General features: G+C 64.9%; 2 protein-coding genes across 2 annotated transcripts; one reads left to right on the top strand and one right to left on the bottom strand.

Moving 5' to 3' along the window:
* Positions 1-1968: 1968 nt before the first annotated feature.
* PTH2 (parathyroid hormone 2) lies at positions 1969-4011 on the bottom strand. Its single transcript, XM_074937432.1, has 3 exons — positions 3972-4011; positions 3213-3333; positions 1969-2293 (listed from the first exon to the last, which is right to left on the bottom strand). Exons 2-3 carry the CDS (start codon positions 3323-3325, stop codon positions 1969-1971), a joined length of 438 nt encoding a protein of 145 aa, XP_074793533.1. The 5' UTR covers positions 3326-3333; positions 3972-4011.
* Positions 4012-13654: 9643 nt separating this feature from the next.
* Positions 13655-15416, top strand: GFY (golgi associated olfactory signaling regulator). The gene is made up of 3 exons (XM_074937431.1): positions 13655-13779; positions 14856-15029; positions 15160-15416. Exons 1-3 carry the CDS (start codon positions 13746-13748, stop codon positions 15414-15416), a joined length of 465 nt encoding a protein of 154 aa, XP_074793532.1. The 5' UTR covers positions 13655-13745.
* The last annotated feature ends 1219 nt before the right edge of the window (positions 15417-16635 follow it).

Below are 16635 nucleotides of genomic sequence, written 5' to 3'. Positions count from 1 at the left end.
CTTTGGGGGTGATCCAGCCATCTGCCAGCCCTTGGGCCTCGCCGGTGGTGCTGGTCCCCAAAAAGGACAGGTCGGTCCGGTTCTGTGTGGACTATCGGAAGCTCAGTGCCATCACTGTATCTGATGCCTACCCCATGCCCAGGCCTGACGAGCTCCTAGACAAGCTGGGAGGAGCTCGGTACCTCACCACCATGGACCTTACAAAGGGCTACTGGCAAGTGCCGCTGGATGCAGATGCCCGGCTGAAATCGGCCTTTATCACCCCTCTGGGGCTCTATGAGTTCCTGACCCTGCCTTTCGGCCTCAAGGGAGCGCCGGCCACCTTCCAGCGCCTGGTGGACCAGCTCCTGAGGGGGATGGAGAGTTTTGCCATGGCGTATATTGATGACATCTGTGTCTAGCCAGACCTGGGAGGACCACGTGTCCCAGGTTAGACAAGTGCTGGACCGACTCCAGGGGGCTGGGCTGACTGTCAAAGCGGAGAAGTGCAAGGTGAGGATGGCTGAAGTATCTTACCTGGGCCATCGGGTGGGGAGCGGCCGCCTAAAGCCGGAACCAGCTAAGGTGGAGGTGATCAGAGACTGGCCCGCTCCCCACACCAAAAAGCAGGTCCAAGCCTTTATTGGGTTGGCAGGATACTACCGAAGATTTGTGCCCCACTTTAGCGCCATCGCCACCCCCATCACTGAGCTATGCAAGAAGGGGAAGCCAGACAAGGTGGTCTGGACCGAGCAGTGCCAGGAGGCTTTCCGGGCGCTGAAGGAGGCTCTGGTCAGTGGCCCAGTTCTGGCAAACCCAGACTTTGACAAGCCCTTTGTGGTGTTCACCGACGCCTCAGACACGGGACTGGGGGCGGTGTTAATGCAGGAGGATGAAAAGGGGGAGAGACACCCCATCGTGCACCTGAGCAAGAAGTTGCTACCCCGGGAGCAACACTACGCGGCCATCGAGAAGGAGTGCCTGGCCATGGTGTGGGCCCTCAAGAAACTAGAGCCCTATCTCTTCGGGCGACACTTCACCGTCTACACCGACCACTCTCCCCTGACCTGGCTGCACCCGATGAAAGGAGCCAACGCCAAACTCCTGAGATGGAGCCTGCTCCTGCAGGATTACGACATGGACGTGGTCCACGTGAAGGGAAGTGCCAACCTGATAGCTGATGCGCTGTCCCGGAAAGGGGGCCCCGAACTTCCCCAGGTCACTGGTCACAGTGACCCCGCTCAGTTCGGTCTCGAAGGGGGGAGAGATGTGACGATGTGAGGCAGCAGGGAGGGGGGAGCGTTGACCTGGGAATGTGCCCTGGGGATAGGAGACCTGAGAGCCTGTCACCTCTGCCCGGGAATGTGAACAGAGGCTGCAGGAGGGAGCCTGCTGGGGGGGTTTAGTTTCAGTTTGGGGCTGGGTGGAGGAACACAGGGAACCCCAGGGCTGGGGTCTAAGCTCCCTGCTCCCCAAGAAGGACTTGACTGAGGGGTCCTGGGGGTACCCACAAGCTCTGTTTGGGACTGTGTTCCTGTCGTCCAATAAACCTTCTGTTTTACTGGCTGCCTGAGAGTCTCCGTGAATCCCAGGAAGAGGGGTGCAGGGCCTGGATGCCCCCACGCTCCGTGACACCCTCTGAGCCCAGTGCCCCCCCAGCCTTCGAGCCAGGCTCGGCCCTGGCGGGCAGGTTGGGAACCTCCAGCTGGACCCAGCCCCAGATATGTCAGCCAGCCCCACAGACCCCCCTCCCTCCATCCTATCCACTCCCCACCCCTCCCTCCATCCCCCACCCCCAGATATGTCAGCCAGCCCCACAGACACCCCCTCCATCCCCCACCCCCAGATATGTCAGCCAGCCCCACAGACCCCTCCTCCAATGAAGACACCAGCTCCTGGCTTTGGGCTCTGAGTCAGCAGACAGAAAGCAAAGATCCTTTATTGGGGGGTGCGCGGCCCCCGGACAGCGGGACACCCGGACGCCCCCCCTCAGTCGGGGTTCACCACCAGCAGTTTCTGCATGTAGGAGTTGAGCCATTTCTGGCGCTCCAGGGCCGTCAGCATCTTGCTCTGCTCCCGGAAAGCCGCGTCGTCCGCCACCACGATGCTCCTCTTCCCGCCCCAGGCGGGGGCCGGGGCCAGCTCCGCAGGCGGGACTTCCTGGCTTGGCCCGCTCCAGGGGCGGGACTTCCTGCTTCGCCCCTCTCCAGACAGCATCCGCAGGCTCCAGTCCTGCAGGGTGATGGGCGGCAGCTGGAGGTCCCAAACTGGGGGGCGTCTGCCGGGGTCCTGTGGGGCATCCCGCGTCCACAGCCTAGGGACAGAGAGAGAGAGAGAGAGAGAGAGAGAGAGCGCCCTGGACTCCTGGGTTCTCTCCCCAGCTCTGGGAGCAGAGCGGGGTCTGGTGGTTAGAGCAGGGGGGGCTGGGAGCCAGGACTCCTGGGTTCTCGCCCCGGCTCCGGGAGGGGAGCGGGGTCTGCTGGTTAGAGCAGGGGGGGCTGGGAGCCAGGACTCCTGGGTTCTCTCCCCAGCTCCAGGAGGGGGGCAGGGTCTGGTGGCTGTGGGGGCTGGGAGTCAGGACTCCTGGGTTCTCTCCCCGGCTCCGGGAGGGGAGCGGGGTCTGGTGGTTAGAGCAGGGCAGGCTGGGAGCCAGGACTCCTGGGTTCTCTCCCCGGCTCCGGGAGGGGAGTGGGGTCTGCTGGTTAGAGGAGGGGGGGCTGGGAGCCAGGACTCCTGGGTTCTCGCCCCGGCTCCGGGAGGGGAGTGGGGTCTGCTGGTTAGAGCAGGGGGGGCTGGGAGCCAGGACTCCTGGGTTCTCTCCCCACCTCTGGGAGCGGGGCAGGGTCTGGTGGCTGTGAGGGGCTGGGAGCCAGGACTCCTGGGTTCTCTCCCCGGCTCCGGGAGGGGAGCGGGGTCTGCTGGTTAGAGCAGGGGGGGCTGGGAGCCAGGACTCCTGGGTTCTCTCCCCAGCTCCAGGAGGGGGGCAGGGTCTGGTGGCTGTGGGGGCTGGGAGTCAGTACTCCTGGGTTCTCTCCCCGGCTCCGGGAGGGGAGCGGGGTCTGGTGGTTAGAGCAGGGCAGGCTGGGAGCCAGGACTCCTGGGTTCTCTCCCCGGCTCCGGGAGGGGAGTGGGGTCTGCTGGTTAGAGGAGGGGGGGCTGGGAGCCAGGACTCCTGGGTTCTCGCCCCGGCTCCAGGAAGGGGTCAGGGTCTGGTGGCTGTGGGGGGGCTGTACCTGTTGGGGGGATACGACGGGGGGAGCCAGGCCCCTGAGCACAGGAGCAAGGAGCAGCCCAGGAGGAAGGTGACGGGAACCAGGCCTCTCCCAGTGCCGGGCGGAGTGTCCATCTCCGATCCTGGGGGACGGAAACAGGGTCAGAGCCCCCTGGACACAGACAGACCCTGCCCCCCCTGCCCCCCCAGCAGGCCGAGCCCAAGATCTCCTCCTCCGCTCTCAGCCCCCACCTTTCCTGGCTTGGCTGGTACCAGCACCTCCCCCAGCCCAGCGGTGCCCCCGCCCCAGGCTGAGCCCAGCCCCCCAGCCCAACCCCCTCTCCCCTAGCCCAGTGGTGCCCCCCCAGGCTGAGCTCAGCCCCCCAGCCCAGCCCCCCAACCCAACCCCCTCTCCCCCAGCCCAATGGTGCCCCCCAGGCTGAGCCCAGCCCTCCAACCCAACCTCCTCTCCCCCAGCCCAGCGGCGCCCCCCCCAGGCTGAGCTCAGCCCCCCAGCCCAGCCCCCCAACCCAACCCCCTCTCCCCCAGCCCAATGGTGCCCCCCAGGCTGAGCCCAGCCCCCCAGCCCAACCCCCTCTCCCCTAGCCCAGCGGCGCCCCCCCCAGGCTGAGCTCAGCCCCCCAGCCCAGCCCCCCAACCCAACCCCCTCTCCCCCAGCCCAGCGGCGCCCCCCCCCAGGCTGAGCTCAGCCCCCCAGCCCAACGGTGCCCCCCAGGCTGAGCGCAGCCCCCCTGGCCCCACAGCGCCCCCCGCAGATTACCTGTGGTCCCCGTAGTGGAGCACGGCCCAGCAACCCCCCGTCTCCCTAGCCCCAGCTCCCCAGGGTGATTTATACCCGTCCGCCGAGCCCCCCCCCCGCCCCCCGCTCCCAGTATGACGCAGGCTCGGGCGGCCGGCGGGGGTGTCAGGGGCGCGGATCGATGGCGCCACTGCCCAGCCTGTGTGGGGGGGTCCCCGACCCCACGCGCGGACCGAGGCATTAATGAACCAGCCGGGGCGGCAGGGGGCTCCTGGGACCCCCAAGTCTGACGCCCGGGTGGCGGGGGGGGAGCTCAGAGTCGATGGGACGGACGGATGGATGGACAGACCCCTTGGCCTGAGGCTCCTAATTGCCTGTCCCTCCCCCCCTCGAAGGCCTCGTTAGACAGCGTTGCTAACGAAGCCCCTGGCCCGTGCGCGTGATTCACTGCCGGCCTGGCCGGCTGTCGATGGCGAGTGGGCGGTTCCGGGGGGTGTCTCGCTCTCCCGGGCTCATTAGCGCCAGCCTCGTTAGCCGGCACCTAATGAGCTGGCGAGGAAAGCGGGGCTGGGCCGTGTCTCCCAGCTGGGAAGGAGGGCGCATCCTGTAGGACCCAGGCCCCGAGGCAATCATCCCCATATTGCGCCCACTCTGGGGGGCCGCACTACCCCATGGAGGGGGCCAGCAGGGCCCTGGGGATCTATGGGGACCCCACGAGACTCCCGCCCCGGTCCCATGTCACAAGGGCCCCAGCTCGGGCGGCCCAGCCCCGGGAAAACCCTCATCCCCCCAAAACCTGTTTATCCCCCCAGCTCTGGGAGGGGAGCGGGGACTAGTGGTTAGAGCAGGGGGGACTGGGAGCCTGGACTCCTGGGTTCTCTGTGCATTGCAGGGCCGGTCCCGTGAGGGAAGCTGAATCCCTGGGACGGATCCTGGGGGGGCTGATCGGGGCGGGGGGGGGGGGCTGAATGCAGATGACGCTGGGTTATTTCCAGAGAGGCCAGAGTGGGGCGGAGGGGCCAGGCCGGAAAGGGGGGGCTGGCGGGCAGCGCCAGGCGGGCAAGCCAGATATCAATCGCCCGGCACTCACCCCCAGGTGGCTAATTGGGACTGGAGAGTGGGGGGCGGGAGGGCCAGACGGGAAAATTGTTTCATTAAATTAATGGAACCACGCAGCAGCCAGGGACACGGAGCTGCCGGGGTGGGGGGGCTGCCAGCAGCTGGGGAGTTTGGGGAGGGGAGATGGGGGGTTAACCCCCCCTTGCAGGGAAGAGACAGACAGGGGAGCGGGGATGGCGGATCAGTATCCCAGGGCACAGACAGAGGGATGGGGGCCAGGGGGTTGGGGGAGGGGGGAATGAGCCCCCCGGGGACACACACAGAGGGATCTGGGGCAGGGGGTTGGGCTAGGGGGAATGAGCCCCCCCGGGGCACACACAGCAGGATCGTAGGCCCCGGGTGTGTGTGTGTGTGTGTCCCTTCCCCTTTAAATCTCAGCCCTGGGGGCCCCGCCCCTCCCAGCTGCCCCTGATGGGGGCAGGAGTCATTTATCCCCCTGCCTGGGGTGGCTCCCAGCAGCTGTAGCTGGGGCAGCTATGGGGAGCCAGTGCTTGGGGGCCCTTTTCCATCTCCTCTGGCTGAGTCTGGGGGCTGCCACGCCGCCTCCTCTGGGTGAGTTAGTCTGGGGCCCCCCCCAGCACCCCCCCCCCACCCCATCCCCATGCAGCTGGGAGCAGAGAGGAGGGACTGGCCTCAGCTGAGCCCTGGCCAGGACTCCTGGGTTCTCTCCCTGGCTTTGGGAGGGAAGTGGGGTCTAGTGGTTAGAGTGGGGGGCTGGGGGCCAGGACTCCTGGGTTCTCTCCCTGGCTTTGGGAGGGAAGTGGGGTCTAGTGGTTAGAGTGGGGGGGCTGGGGGCCAGGACTCCTGGGTTCCCTCCCTGGCTTGGGGAGGAGTTGGGCTGCTTGGGGCAGGCTCTCACTGCCCCCCTGTCCTGCCCCCCAGATTTCTCCGTGAGGCTGTACTCTGAATCCTCCCGCCTCTCCACTGTCCTGCGAGTGCGCCCCGCATTCTGCCTCTACGAGCGCTGGCGGCAGGTGACCGTGGACCCCAGCCGGGCGCCCCGGGCATCGGCCACGATCCAGGTGCACGTACAGCCCTCAGGTATGGGGAGGGGAGTGGGGTCTAGTGGTTAGAGCGGGGGAGGGGGCTGGGAGCCAGGACTCCTGGGCTCTCTCTCCAGCTGGAGGAGGAGAGTGGGGCCTAGTGGTTAAGGTGGGGGTGGGAGCCAGGACTCCTGGGTTCTCTCCCTGGCTCTGGGAGGGGAGTGGGGTCTAGTGGTTAGAGTGGTGGTGGGGAGCCAGGACTCCTGGGGCGTGACTCCATGTTGCTGTCTCCCCCCAGGGGAGAATGCCACCTACAAGGTGCCCCAGGGCTTCCCGGTGCCCCCCTGCAGCCCCCTGTTTGAGGAGCCCCCCCTCCCACGGGAATTTGCCTATGACGTGGGGCCAGGCCTGGCCTGCTTGAATGACACCTGCACCCGGGACCTGCTCCCTGGCCGGAGCTACAGGTAGTGGGGCGGTGGGGGGAGGAGATGGGGGGGGGGGGGGGCCAGGATGAGGGGCCTCGGGTGCTGCCTGGGAGGGTTGAATCTGTGGGGTGTGGCTGCAGGGTGTGGGGAGCGTATCGGAGTGGCTGGGGAGGCAGAGATTGTGGGGGTGGGGAACAGGAAGCGAGGCCTAGTGCTTAGAACAGGGGAAGAGAGTCGTGAGCCAGGACTCCTGGGTTCCCTCCCATCTCATACGAACCAGCTGCCTTGATTCCCGCAGGGTGCGGTTTGCTCTGTACGGCCGAGCCGTGACCCCGGTGACGGTGACGAACTGGTCCCGACCCTTGGAGACGAGAGGTGAGACCGGTTTGGGGGGGGGGTGAAGGGAACGGGGCGCTGGGCCTTTCCCCTCCAGGGGGCACTGGCTCCCAGAGCTGGAGGTGTGGCTTAGTCTGGCCACGCCCCCTCCCTTGTGCAGCAGGACTAAGCCCCGCCTCTTTGCCCCTGTGGCTTCCCCCCCCAGGTCTCCCCCGCAGCTTCCGCGCCATGGAGCCTGGCCCCGGCGGGCACTCGGGGGGCATGGTGGTCGTCACCGTGCTGCTGAGCGTCTCCGTCCTGCTGCTGCTGGCTGCCATGGGGCTGGCCGTGGTCCTGGGGCGCCGCTGACCCCTGCTGGCCGGAGAGACGCCACCTCCTGCTTGGGGGGACGACCCCCCTCGGATATTGCAGGGACGCCCTGTCACTGTGTCATTAAATGCTCGGCTTTTCACCTCCCGGAGTCAGTCTGTCTGTCCAGCGGGCCGGGAAAGGAGCAGGAGAACGGCTGTGCTGGGCCGGCCCCACGGGCTGTCTGGCCCCCAGGCTCCTGTGGGGTGCCCGGTTCGGGGCAATCATCGAGTGATCCATCCCCCACTCCCAGCTTCTGCCAGTCAGAGGCTCAGGGACACCCAGAGCATGGGGCTGGCTCCTGGCCCAGCCTGACTAATAGCCACTGATGGACCGACCCACGATGAACTTCCCTCATTCTCTTCTGAACCCTGTTCTACTTTGGGCCTTCACAACATCCCCTGGCAGGGAGTTCCCCAGGTTGACAGGGCGTTGGGTGAAGAAATACTTCCACCTGTTTTTTTTTTTTTTTTTTTTTTAAACCTGCTGCCCATTAATTTCAGGGTGTGACCGCGGGTTCTTGTGTCACGTGAAGGGGGGGGGGGGAATAACCCTTCTCCACACACCAGTCCTGATCGTATAGACCTCGATCGTACCGCCCCCCCGTCCTCTTTCCCAAGCTGAACAATCCCTGATGTTAATATCTCCTATCCAAGCTGTTCCATTTTTCCGTATCATTTTTGTGTCCCATCTCTGCACCTTTCCCACTTTTTACCAGATCGTGGCCGCCAGCCCATGCCAAGAGCTGCCCATGCCGTTCTGGGGCTGGGGGGTGTTTGGATTTACCGACCGCTGTGAGGATCCTCTCCCTTTCCTAGGGGTCCTGCATCTGCTTAGCTCCTGGGGGGCAGGTTTCCTGAGGAGTGCCCACCGGGACTCTGAGATCTCTTGTGCGGGTGGGAACAGCTAATTCAGACCCAGCTCGATCCACAGGCCCGGTGCTCTCGCCCAGCCCCTTCAGGGTCGCTCTCACTGGGGTGAGCCCCTTGGCTCCCTGCCCCCTGGGACCTACCCTCTGAACCTGCAGCTCTTCTCCCCCCACACCCCTGGGGTCAGGCCGGGAGCCCCCTCCAGTGAGTGCCCCGGGGGCAGATGGACCCCGCCCCAGAGGGAGCTTTGGGCTTGGGAGTGACTTGGCAAGCGGGGTGGGGAGGGGGTTGTTGGGGGTCTGAGTGCAGGGCGGAGAGTCCTGGGTTAGTGCTGGGAACAGAAATTACAGCCTGGGCCTGAGCCCAGAGCGGCCCCCCCACCCCACTCCTTAGTCCTAGTGCCCCTGGCAGGCCCACACGGAGCAACCCCCTGCCCCCTCCCAGCCCTTTGTCCTCCAGCTGCTTGCACCTGGCTGGCTCCCTGCCTGGGGCACCCATGGGGTGTTAGCTGCTGGGTGCCAATGGGCTGGGCAGTGGGTTGGACCATTGTCTTCTAGGCCCCTCCCTGGGCATGGGAGTCGGGGGCCTGGCCCTAGCCAGCTGCTGTGGGTCACACCTGGGTCTGTGCAATGAGCAAACAGTCTCTTCCTCCCCCACTATGTGACCACGCAGCATGTGGGGAAACTGAGGCACATACTGGTGTTAGGATATTGCTCTTCAGGCCTGTCTGCAAAGGCCGAGACTCTAAGAACGTAGGTGTGTTCTTATCACTTCACTGGTTCTAGGCGTATAAAAGACAGAATCAACATCGCACTTTGCCTGCTCACGGGGCCTTTTCTCAGACTGACCGGCTGAGGCCCTGATCTTAGGCTAAGGCCTCTGGCTAAGCAGCAGGGGCCGTTGGGCTGTTAGGAGAAGGATCCTGTCCCGATCATGCCCGTTGCCTCCAGAGACGGGGACGAGCCTGGAGGATGGAAAAGGAAACGTCGTTGGAGAGGGTCCTGTCTGGCAAGAACTCGCCTCTCAATGGCTGGGGTGTGAAATCCTCACTTCTGGGTTGCTCTCTCGCAGTCGTCCCCTCTTTCGTATGGTTTGTCTAATCTCTGTCTGGGTCTCTAATTGTCTGTCTGCTGTAGAATTAATTTTTTGCTGGGTGTAAACCAATTAAGGCAGAGGGACATCATTGGTCAGATAATCATGTTAGGAGGGTTAGTTACATTTCAGTAAAATGATGGGTTATGGTAAAGCTAAGCAGAACAAGTTTTACTGTGTAGTCTGCAGTCAATCAGAAAGTGGGGGGGGGGGGATGGGAACCGGGGCGCAGGCCAGGCTCTGTGGCGTCAGAGCTGGGAAGGGGGACACTGAGGAAGGACACTGGAATCCTTGCTTGCTGGAAGTTCACCCCAATAACCATCCCATTGTTTGCACCGTCGCCCTTGGGGTGTTCCTGCACCTGCCGTTTCGAGGCCCGGTTCCCCCCCGGGTCTGTGCGGCCCCTTTGTAACGCTCTGCGCTTAACTGACTTGAGTCATTTGTGTCTCTGCAAACTCGGCCGCCTCCCTGGTTCCCCTTTCCCAGCTGGCTTATGCCCACGTTGAGCAGTGCTGGGCCCCGGGGGACCCCACTAGTCCCCTGTCTCCAGTCTGAAAACTGACCCTTTATTCCTCCCCTTTATTGCCTGTCTTTCCCCAAAAAGAAAAGGAGGACTTGTGGCACCTTAGAGACTAACCAATTTATTTGAGCATAAGCTTTCGTGAGCTACAGCTCACTTCATCGGATGCATACCGTGGAAAGTGTAGAAGATCTTATTATATACACACACAGCATGAAAAAATACCTCCTCCCACCCTACTCTCCTGCTGGTAATAGCTTATCCAAAGTGACCACTCTCCTTACAATGTGTATGATAATCAAGGTGGGCCATTTCCAGCTTTTTGTGTGTATATAATAAGATCTTCTACACTTTCCACAGTATGCATCCGATGCAGTGAGCTGTAGCTCACGAAAGCTTATGCTCAAATAAATTGGTTAGTCTCTAAGGTGCCACAAGTCCTCCTTTTCTTTTTGCGAATACAGCCTAACACGGCTGTTACTCTGAAACCTGTCTTTCCCCAGTTACTGATCTGTGACGGCCCTTCCCCCTTATCCCATGACAGCGTAGTTTGTGGACAAGCCTTGGGTGAGGGACCTTGTCACCGGCTTTGTGAAAGTCTAAGGACTCTGGCTCCCCCTTGTCCACGTGTGTCGACCCCCTCGAGGAAGTCTAATAGAGTGGCGAGGCGTGATTTTCCTTTCCAAAAGCCGTGTTGACTCTCCCTCAACAAAGCGTGTTTATCTCCGTGTCTAACGATTCTGTTCTCTGCCATCGTTTCTACCCGTTTGCCCGGTGTGGCGAAGTGGGCGTGTTCTCAATGTTTCTCTCAATACTCTGTGTGTGCCTCGGTTTCTCCTGTGCCTTACTCAACTAGGGAGGTGGTGGGACCAGGGCGTGTGAGCGTTGCAGCCACCCCTAGAGGGCAGGGGGATACTCCCGCCGGCCTGCCTGGGCACAGAGACCGGCCGACACGCTGGTGCCTGGTGGCCGCACCCATTGTCTGGAAGGAGCCCGCCGGAGGGGTCGGTGCAGGGCAGTGACCTGCTGCCCCGGGAAAGAGAGACAGGCCAGAGAAGGGGCGACAGGCTTGTCTGGGGCCAGGCAGTCGGAACTGGGCAGTCTCCTGTTTGGGACTTGGTTGGGGGGCACTAGGCCTGGGCATCCCCCCCCGCACCTTGCTGGCAGTCCCTGATCTCGGTGCTCCCCAGCTCTGCCCTATGCTGTGTTCCTGTCGGCGATTAACCCTGCTGCATTAACTGCTGGCTGGAGTCCCGGCTGGCTGTGGGGTGGGGCCCCTCGGGCTTCCCCAGGGGTCCCGTCTGGGCAGCCCCCCTGCAGGACGCGCACGGTGAGGACAGGGGTGCTGGATGCTCCCAGAGACCCAGGAAGGCTCCTTGCACGGGGCAGCGAGCCCCGAGGGGAGTCTGGCTACCCCAGAGCCCTGATTGGCTGCATCTGGAGCATCCGGGCTGGGACCCCCATGAAGGGCCAGAGCGAGGGGACCCCCGCGGGGCCTGCGGCAGAGCCAGGAGCTGGGGGCTCGGAGCTGCGGCCCCGGGAGGTGGTGGGGCCCAGGGCTGGACCCCCAAGAGCGAGCAGCCCCCCAAGAAGGCGTTGCATGGATGGAGGCTTCTCCCAGGGGCCGTACGGAGCCGGGTGAAAAGGTGGTCTGGGACACAGGGTCTAGCAGGCAGCCGGGAGCCAGGACTCCTGGGTTCTCTCCCTGGCTCGGGGAGGGGGGGTCTAGTGGCTGGAGCGGGGGGCTGGGAGCCAGGACTCCTGGGTTCTATTTGCAGCTCAGCTAGCCCTGCTGCGGGAGGGGGTTGGGCGGTGCTGGCTACCCCTTGCCCACCTGAGGTTGCTCGTGCCCTTTGGGGGTCTCGGGGGGCTGGGCTGGCCTGGCCTGTGAAGGGTTTTGCGGGGTTTGGTCCCATGTGGGAGCTCGGGACAGCTGCCGGGAGGGCTTATGTGGGGTTGGGGGGGGGCAGTGTCCCCACCTGCTCCCTGCAGCACCCCCCCCCAGGTCAACAGTCGTCCGTCCCCACCCCCCTCGAGAAGGTGCAGCCGAGCCACAGCTGTTATTGCTGAGTTGTTACCAGCGCCCGTCCCCACTGGGGGCACATGCGTCATCCCCCCCCCATATCCCGGGGGGGGCTGCTAGGGAGGAGCTGCCCCCACCCCCCGTCCTGGCTCATTGTGCATCTCTCCCTCCCAGCACCAGCTGGAGTTTCCCCTGCTCTCTGCCCCCCACCCAGGTGAGTCAGACACAGGGTAACAGGAAGCGCCCCCCCCCCCCGTGTGGGCTGCCCTGGGGGGTTCTGGCTGGGGTGGGGGGGCTGGAGAGGGGACCCCCCCACATTTTTACCCTCAAGTATTTAAAAGGCCAGTTCCCTGATTTCTATGGGGGGTGAATCTGTTCGGGGGAGAGGGGTGCACCCCTTAGATATCTGGGGGGAGGGCTGATTTCTCCCCACCCCCAGGTAATTAAAGGGACAGTGCCCTGTTTTCGGAGGCCGGCTGTACCCCTTTAGAAGTCAAAGGGTCTGGAGCTGTTTATAAGCTCTCCCCCCCCCCCCGCCCAAGGCCAGCTCCCCCCAGGTATTTAAAGGGACAACGCCCAATTCCAGCTGAGCTGGGGCCCAACCCTAGAGAGCAGGGATCTGGTGGGTGGGTTTTAGGGAGGTGTTTGCCCCTTTAAATCCACCCCCCCATTATTTTTGTCCAAGGGAATTTAAAGGGACAGGGCTTGATTTTTTGGCCTCCAGTCTAGCATAGAGGGGTCAGGCCCTGGGTGGAAGGGAGAAGGGGGGGTGAACCCCTTTAAATCCCTGGTGTCCCCCGCAGCCTTTTGACGGCCAGCTGTTACCCCCCCCTTTGTATTTAAAGGGGCAATGTGCCAGTCCGCCCTGGGGGTGTTGATAAGGGGGGGGGATAGGTACCCCAAATTTGGGGGTTAAATTGGGCTGTTGGGGCAGCCCTGTGTGCTGGGGGAGAGCACCCCCTGCTGGCCCCCCACCCTGCACCCCCAACCCCAGCACCCCCTGCTGAGCCCCCCGCCCCGCAGCCCAGCGCCCCCTAGCGCCCGGGGTCGGGAAGAGGGTTTGTTTGCTCTGGGGTGGCAGGTACCACCCCAGCCGCTGGGGAGACGTTGCCAACAACAGAGTCTGGTAACCAGGAGCGGGAGGGGGGGAGTCCCGGGGGGGCCCTGCCATAGCTATGGTTACGCCTGCATCGTCCCCATCCCACCGGGGCACGGGGCTCGCAGGGCTGGTGCCGACACCCCAGGATGGCGCTAGGGGGCGTTAGGGGGTAAGCAAGGGGCTGGCAGAGGGCCCTGGGTGCAGGGCGGGGGGGCCGGCAGGGGGCTCTGGGCTCTGGGGCGCGGGGCGGGGGGCCGGCAGGGGGCGCTGGGGCACGGGGCGGGGGGCCGGCAGGGCGCACTGGGGCGCGGAGCCGGGGGGGCTGGCAGGGGGCGCTGGGGTGCAGGGCAGGGGGGCTAGCAGGGGGCTCTGGGCTCTGGGGTGCGGGGCGGGGGGCCAGCAGGGGGCGCTGGGGTGCAGGGCAGTGGGCCCTGGGTGTGGGGCGGGGGGGCCAGCAGGGGGCGCTGGGGTCTGAGGTGTGGGGCCGGGGGCTGGCAGGGGGCTCTGGGCTCTGGGGCGCGGGACGGGGGGCCAACCCCCAAGTTTAACCCCTTCTCACCCCTCGCAGGTGCCGGTTCCCGGAGATCCCCCCAGCACCAAGTGATGCTGCCCCGGGGCTCTCAGCTGTTGCCGGCCGCCCTGCTGGCCCTCGGGGCTTGTCTCGCTGCCGGTGCCCCCCAGCCCCCATCCCCCCCTGCCCCTTGGTCCCCCCCTTCCACCCTGGCTAGCAGGGGGCCCCTCTCCCCTCCCCCCTCTCCTGACACCGGATGGTCCCCCGAGTCCCCCATTGCCCCCACCTCCCCTGGCCCCACGGGGCCGCGCTCTGCTCCCCCCAGCCCCTCCCTGCCCCCCAGCAGCCTGGCCCACCCTACGGCCACACTGGGCTGGGGGATCCCAGGTGACGGCGGCCCCCAGAGGACCCCCGGGACTGCGGCAGGAGATTCGGGCCGGCAGGGGGCGCCGGGGCGCGGGGGGGTCAAGATGGTTCTCCTGGTGGAACGGGTGGAGCGAAGAGGTAAAGAGGGCGTACGGGGGGGGGGGCAGAGGGGGGCAGGGGTTGGGGGAATGGGAGTGCATGGGGAAGGAGTTGGGGGTTAGGGTGGGGCAGCAAGGGGGGTGCATGTTGGTGCATTTGGGGGCGAGGAAGGAGTGCGCAGGTGGGCGGTGTGCTTAGGGGCATAAAAGGGGGGTGCAGAGGAGGTATGGGGGTGCAGGAGGACAGGCTGTACAAGGAGAGTGTGGGGGTGCAGAAGTGGGGTGCATGGGGAAAGAAAGGGGTGGATGGGGTAGGTGGGGGGCAGATGGGGGAGCTGTGAGGGGCAGAAAGGGGGTGCACAAGGCAGGGGGACAGATGGGAGCTGTGGGGGCAGAAAGGGGGTGCATGGGGCAGATGGGGAGCTGTGGGGGCAGAAAGGGGGTGCATGGAGCAGGTGGGGCAGACGGAGGAGCTGTGGGGGGCAGTGAGGGGGTGCATGGGGCAGGTGGGGGGAAGATGGGGGAGCTGTGGGGGTAGAGAGGGGGTACATGGGGCAGATGGGGGGCATGTGGGGGAGCTGTGGGGGCAGAAAGGGGGTGCACAGAGTGGGGGGCTGACGGGAGCTGTGGGGGGCAGAGAGGAGGTGCATGAGGCAGGTAGGGTGCAGAAGGGGAGCTGTGGGGGGCAGAGAGGGGGTGCATGGGACAGGTGGGGGCAGATGGGGAGCTGTGGGGGCAGAAAGAGGGTGCATGGAGCACACGGGGTGCAGAAGGGGAGCTGTGGGGGGCAGAGAGAGTGCGTGGGGCAGGTGGGGGGAAGATGGGGAAGCTGTGGGGACAGATGGGGGGCAGGTGGGGAGCTGTGGGGGCAGAGAGGGGGTGTGTGGGGCAGGTGGGGAGCTGTGGGGGGCAGAGAGGGGGTGCATGGTGCAGGCGGGGTGCAGAAGGGGAGCTGTGGGGGGCAGAAAGGGGGTCAATGCATTGGCATAGTGCAGAGTGACTGGGGCAGTGCTGGGCGAGGGGGTCCAGGGGGGCTGGGGGTGCAGAAGCAGAGTGGGAGGGGCGGGCGAGCCGGACGCCTGGGTCCCGTCCCAGCGCTCTCTCCTGCCCACACAGGCCGGCCTGACGAGCACCATGGGGCCGGGGGGGGCCAGGCCATGGGCCTTTTCCTCGCGGCCTCCGGCCTCCTTCTCTGCCTCTTCTCTGGGATCTACTGCGCCTACCGCCGGGGGGCCAAGGGGTCGCCCTTCGCGCACCAGCGCCTGCAGGACGGGTCCCTCGAGGACCTCGGTGAGTGGGGCCCGGACTCCTGGGTTCTCTCCCCGGCTCTGGAAGGGGAGCGGGGCCTCCTGGTTTCGGGGTGGGGGCTGGGAGCCAGGACTCCTGGGTTCCATCCTTGACTCGTGTCTCCTTCCTCCAGCTCTGAACCTGGACAGCCCCAAGGGTTCGTACGACTGGTTCCTTTACGAGATGGACGACAACAAGTTCCCGGCCCCCCTGCAGCCAGCTCAGGCCCCGCCTTGGCCCTGCCCCCCACTGCAGCCCCCCCTCCCTGCCCCACAGACACCCCCTGGGGACAAGACTCCAGGGCCTACCGGCTCCGAGCAGCCCAAGCCGAGCCCCCCAAGGCTGGAGTGTCTGTCCCCGGCTAACCTCCCAGCTGGGAACTTCCTTTGAGACCCCCACAATAGAACCCAGGCGTCCTGGCTCCCACCCCCCCCAGCTCTAACCACTAGTCTCCACTCCTCTCTGTCCTGCCATGGTGGGAGCACACATGCCCCTCCCCCACAGGCTGGGTTATTTCTGACCCAGGGAGGGTCTGGATCTGCCTCCCCAAGGGACTGGGGGGGGGCCTGCCCTCCCCCCCGGCCTTCAGGACGTTCTGGGGTTCGGCTCTCCAGTTGCTCTTAGATCTAATGTGGCTTGTGAGTTTAAATAAATGGGGTTCCCACCCCCCAACCCGCCTGCCCGGCCTCCTTTGCTGGTCAGGAAATGAGGGAGACCCTACAAAAACAAACCCGCTCTGCCGGTGCCCCTCACTCCCGACACGCAGCCCCTGCTAGCCCAGCCCTGGGCTCCCCCGAGCCTTGCTGGGGGCCCCCCGCACCAGCCCAACACTGAGATTTGGCCGGCTGACGGCCTGGGGGCTCATTATCCCATTTCACCCCGCCCCCGACCCTGCAGCAGCTGCTAACATCTGCCCAGCACCTCAGCTCCACCCCAGTGGCTGCTGCCTCCTTCCACCATCGCTGCGGGGAGCTGCCCCGGGTGTCCCTGCCAGAGCACAGTGTGACGAAGCGGGACTGTTCTTAATGTTTCTTCTGAATAGTGTGGGGGTGCCTCAGTTTCCCCTAGGCAGTTCTTAAGTCTCTAGGGGGTGCGGTAAGGGTGTATGATCCTTGCAGCGCCCTAGAGGGCAGGTGTGTGCAGGGGGCTGGACACAGAGAATGGCCGACACCCTGTTTCCTGGCCACTGATGGCCTGGGCCCTTCCCCCCTGCCAGGTGAGAGCTAAAGGGTTGGGGAACAAAGGAATCCGGTGCCCTCCTGGCCCGGGAAAGGGACAAAGCCCAGGGGAGGGGGTTAGGGGGCTGGAGGGAGTTTCAGTTTGGGGCTGGCTGAAGACATGGAGTGAAGGGCAGATGCGGTTGTCTGGCTCCCTGCCCCCCCAAAATGGACCCAGCTGAGGGGTCCTGGTCTCTGCACCTACAAGCTCTGTGTTAGACCATGTTCCTGTCGTCTAATAAACCTTCTGTGTTACTGGCTGGCTGAGAGTCACGTCTGACTGCGGAGTCGGGGGGCAGGACCCTCTGGCCCCCCCAGGACCCCGCCTGGGCGGACTCACTGGGGGAAGCGCCCGGAGGGGCAGGGGAGGCTGGAGGCTCGGGGGTGAGCCC

This window comes from Natator depressus, chromosome 23 (genome assembly GCF_965152275.1).
Source record: "Natator depressus isolate rNatDep1 chromosome 23, rNatDep2.hap1, whole genome shotgun sequence".
NCBI lineage: Eukaryota > Metazoa > Chordata > Testudines > Cheloniidae > Natator > Natator depressus.
This window is presented reverse-complemented; position numbering and strand designations above follow the sequence as displayed.

Excerpts from the sequence above, each read along its gene's own strand:
- PTH2 (XM_074937432.1), bottom strand. The coding sequence starts at position 3,325 with ATGGACACTCCGCCCGGCACTGGGAGAGGCCTGGTTCCCGTCACCTTC. Across the intron at positions 2,294-3,212 it reads CCGTCGTATCCCCCCAACAG|GCTGTGGACGCGGGATGCCC; the intron begins GTACAGCCCCCC and ends CTCTGTCCCTAG.
- GFY (XM_074937431.1), top strand. The coding sequence starts at position 13,746 with ATGGTTCTCCTGGTGGAACGGGTGGAGCGAAGAG. Across the intron at positions 13,780-14,855 it reads GGAACGGGTGGAGCGAAGAG|GCCGGCCTGACGAGCACCAT; the intron begins GTAAAGAGGGCG and ends CTGCCCACACAG. Across the intron at positions 15,030-15,159 it reads CGGGTCCCTCGAGGACCTCG|CTCTGAACCTGGACAGCCCC; the intron begins GTGAGTGGGGCC and ends TCCTTCCTCCAG.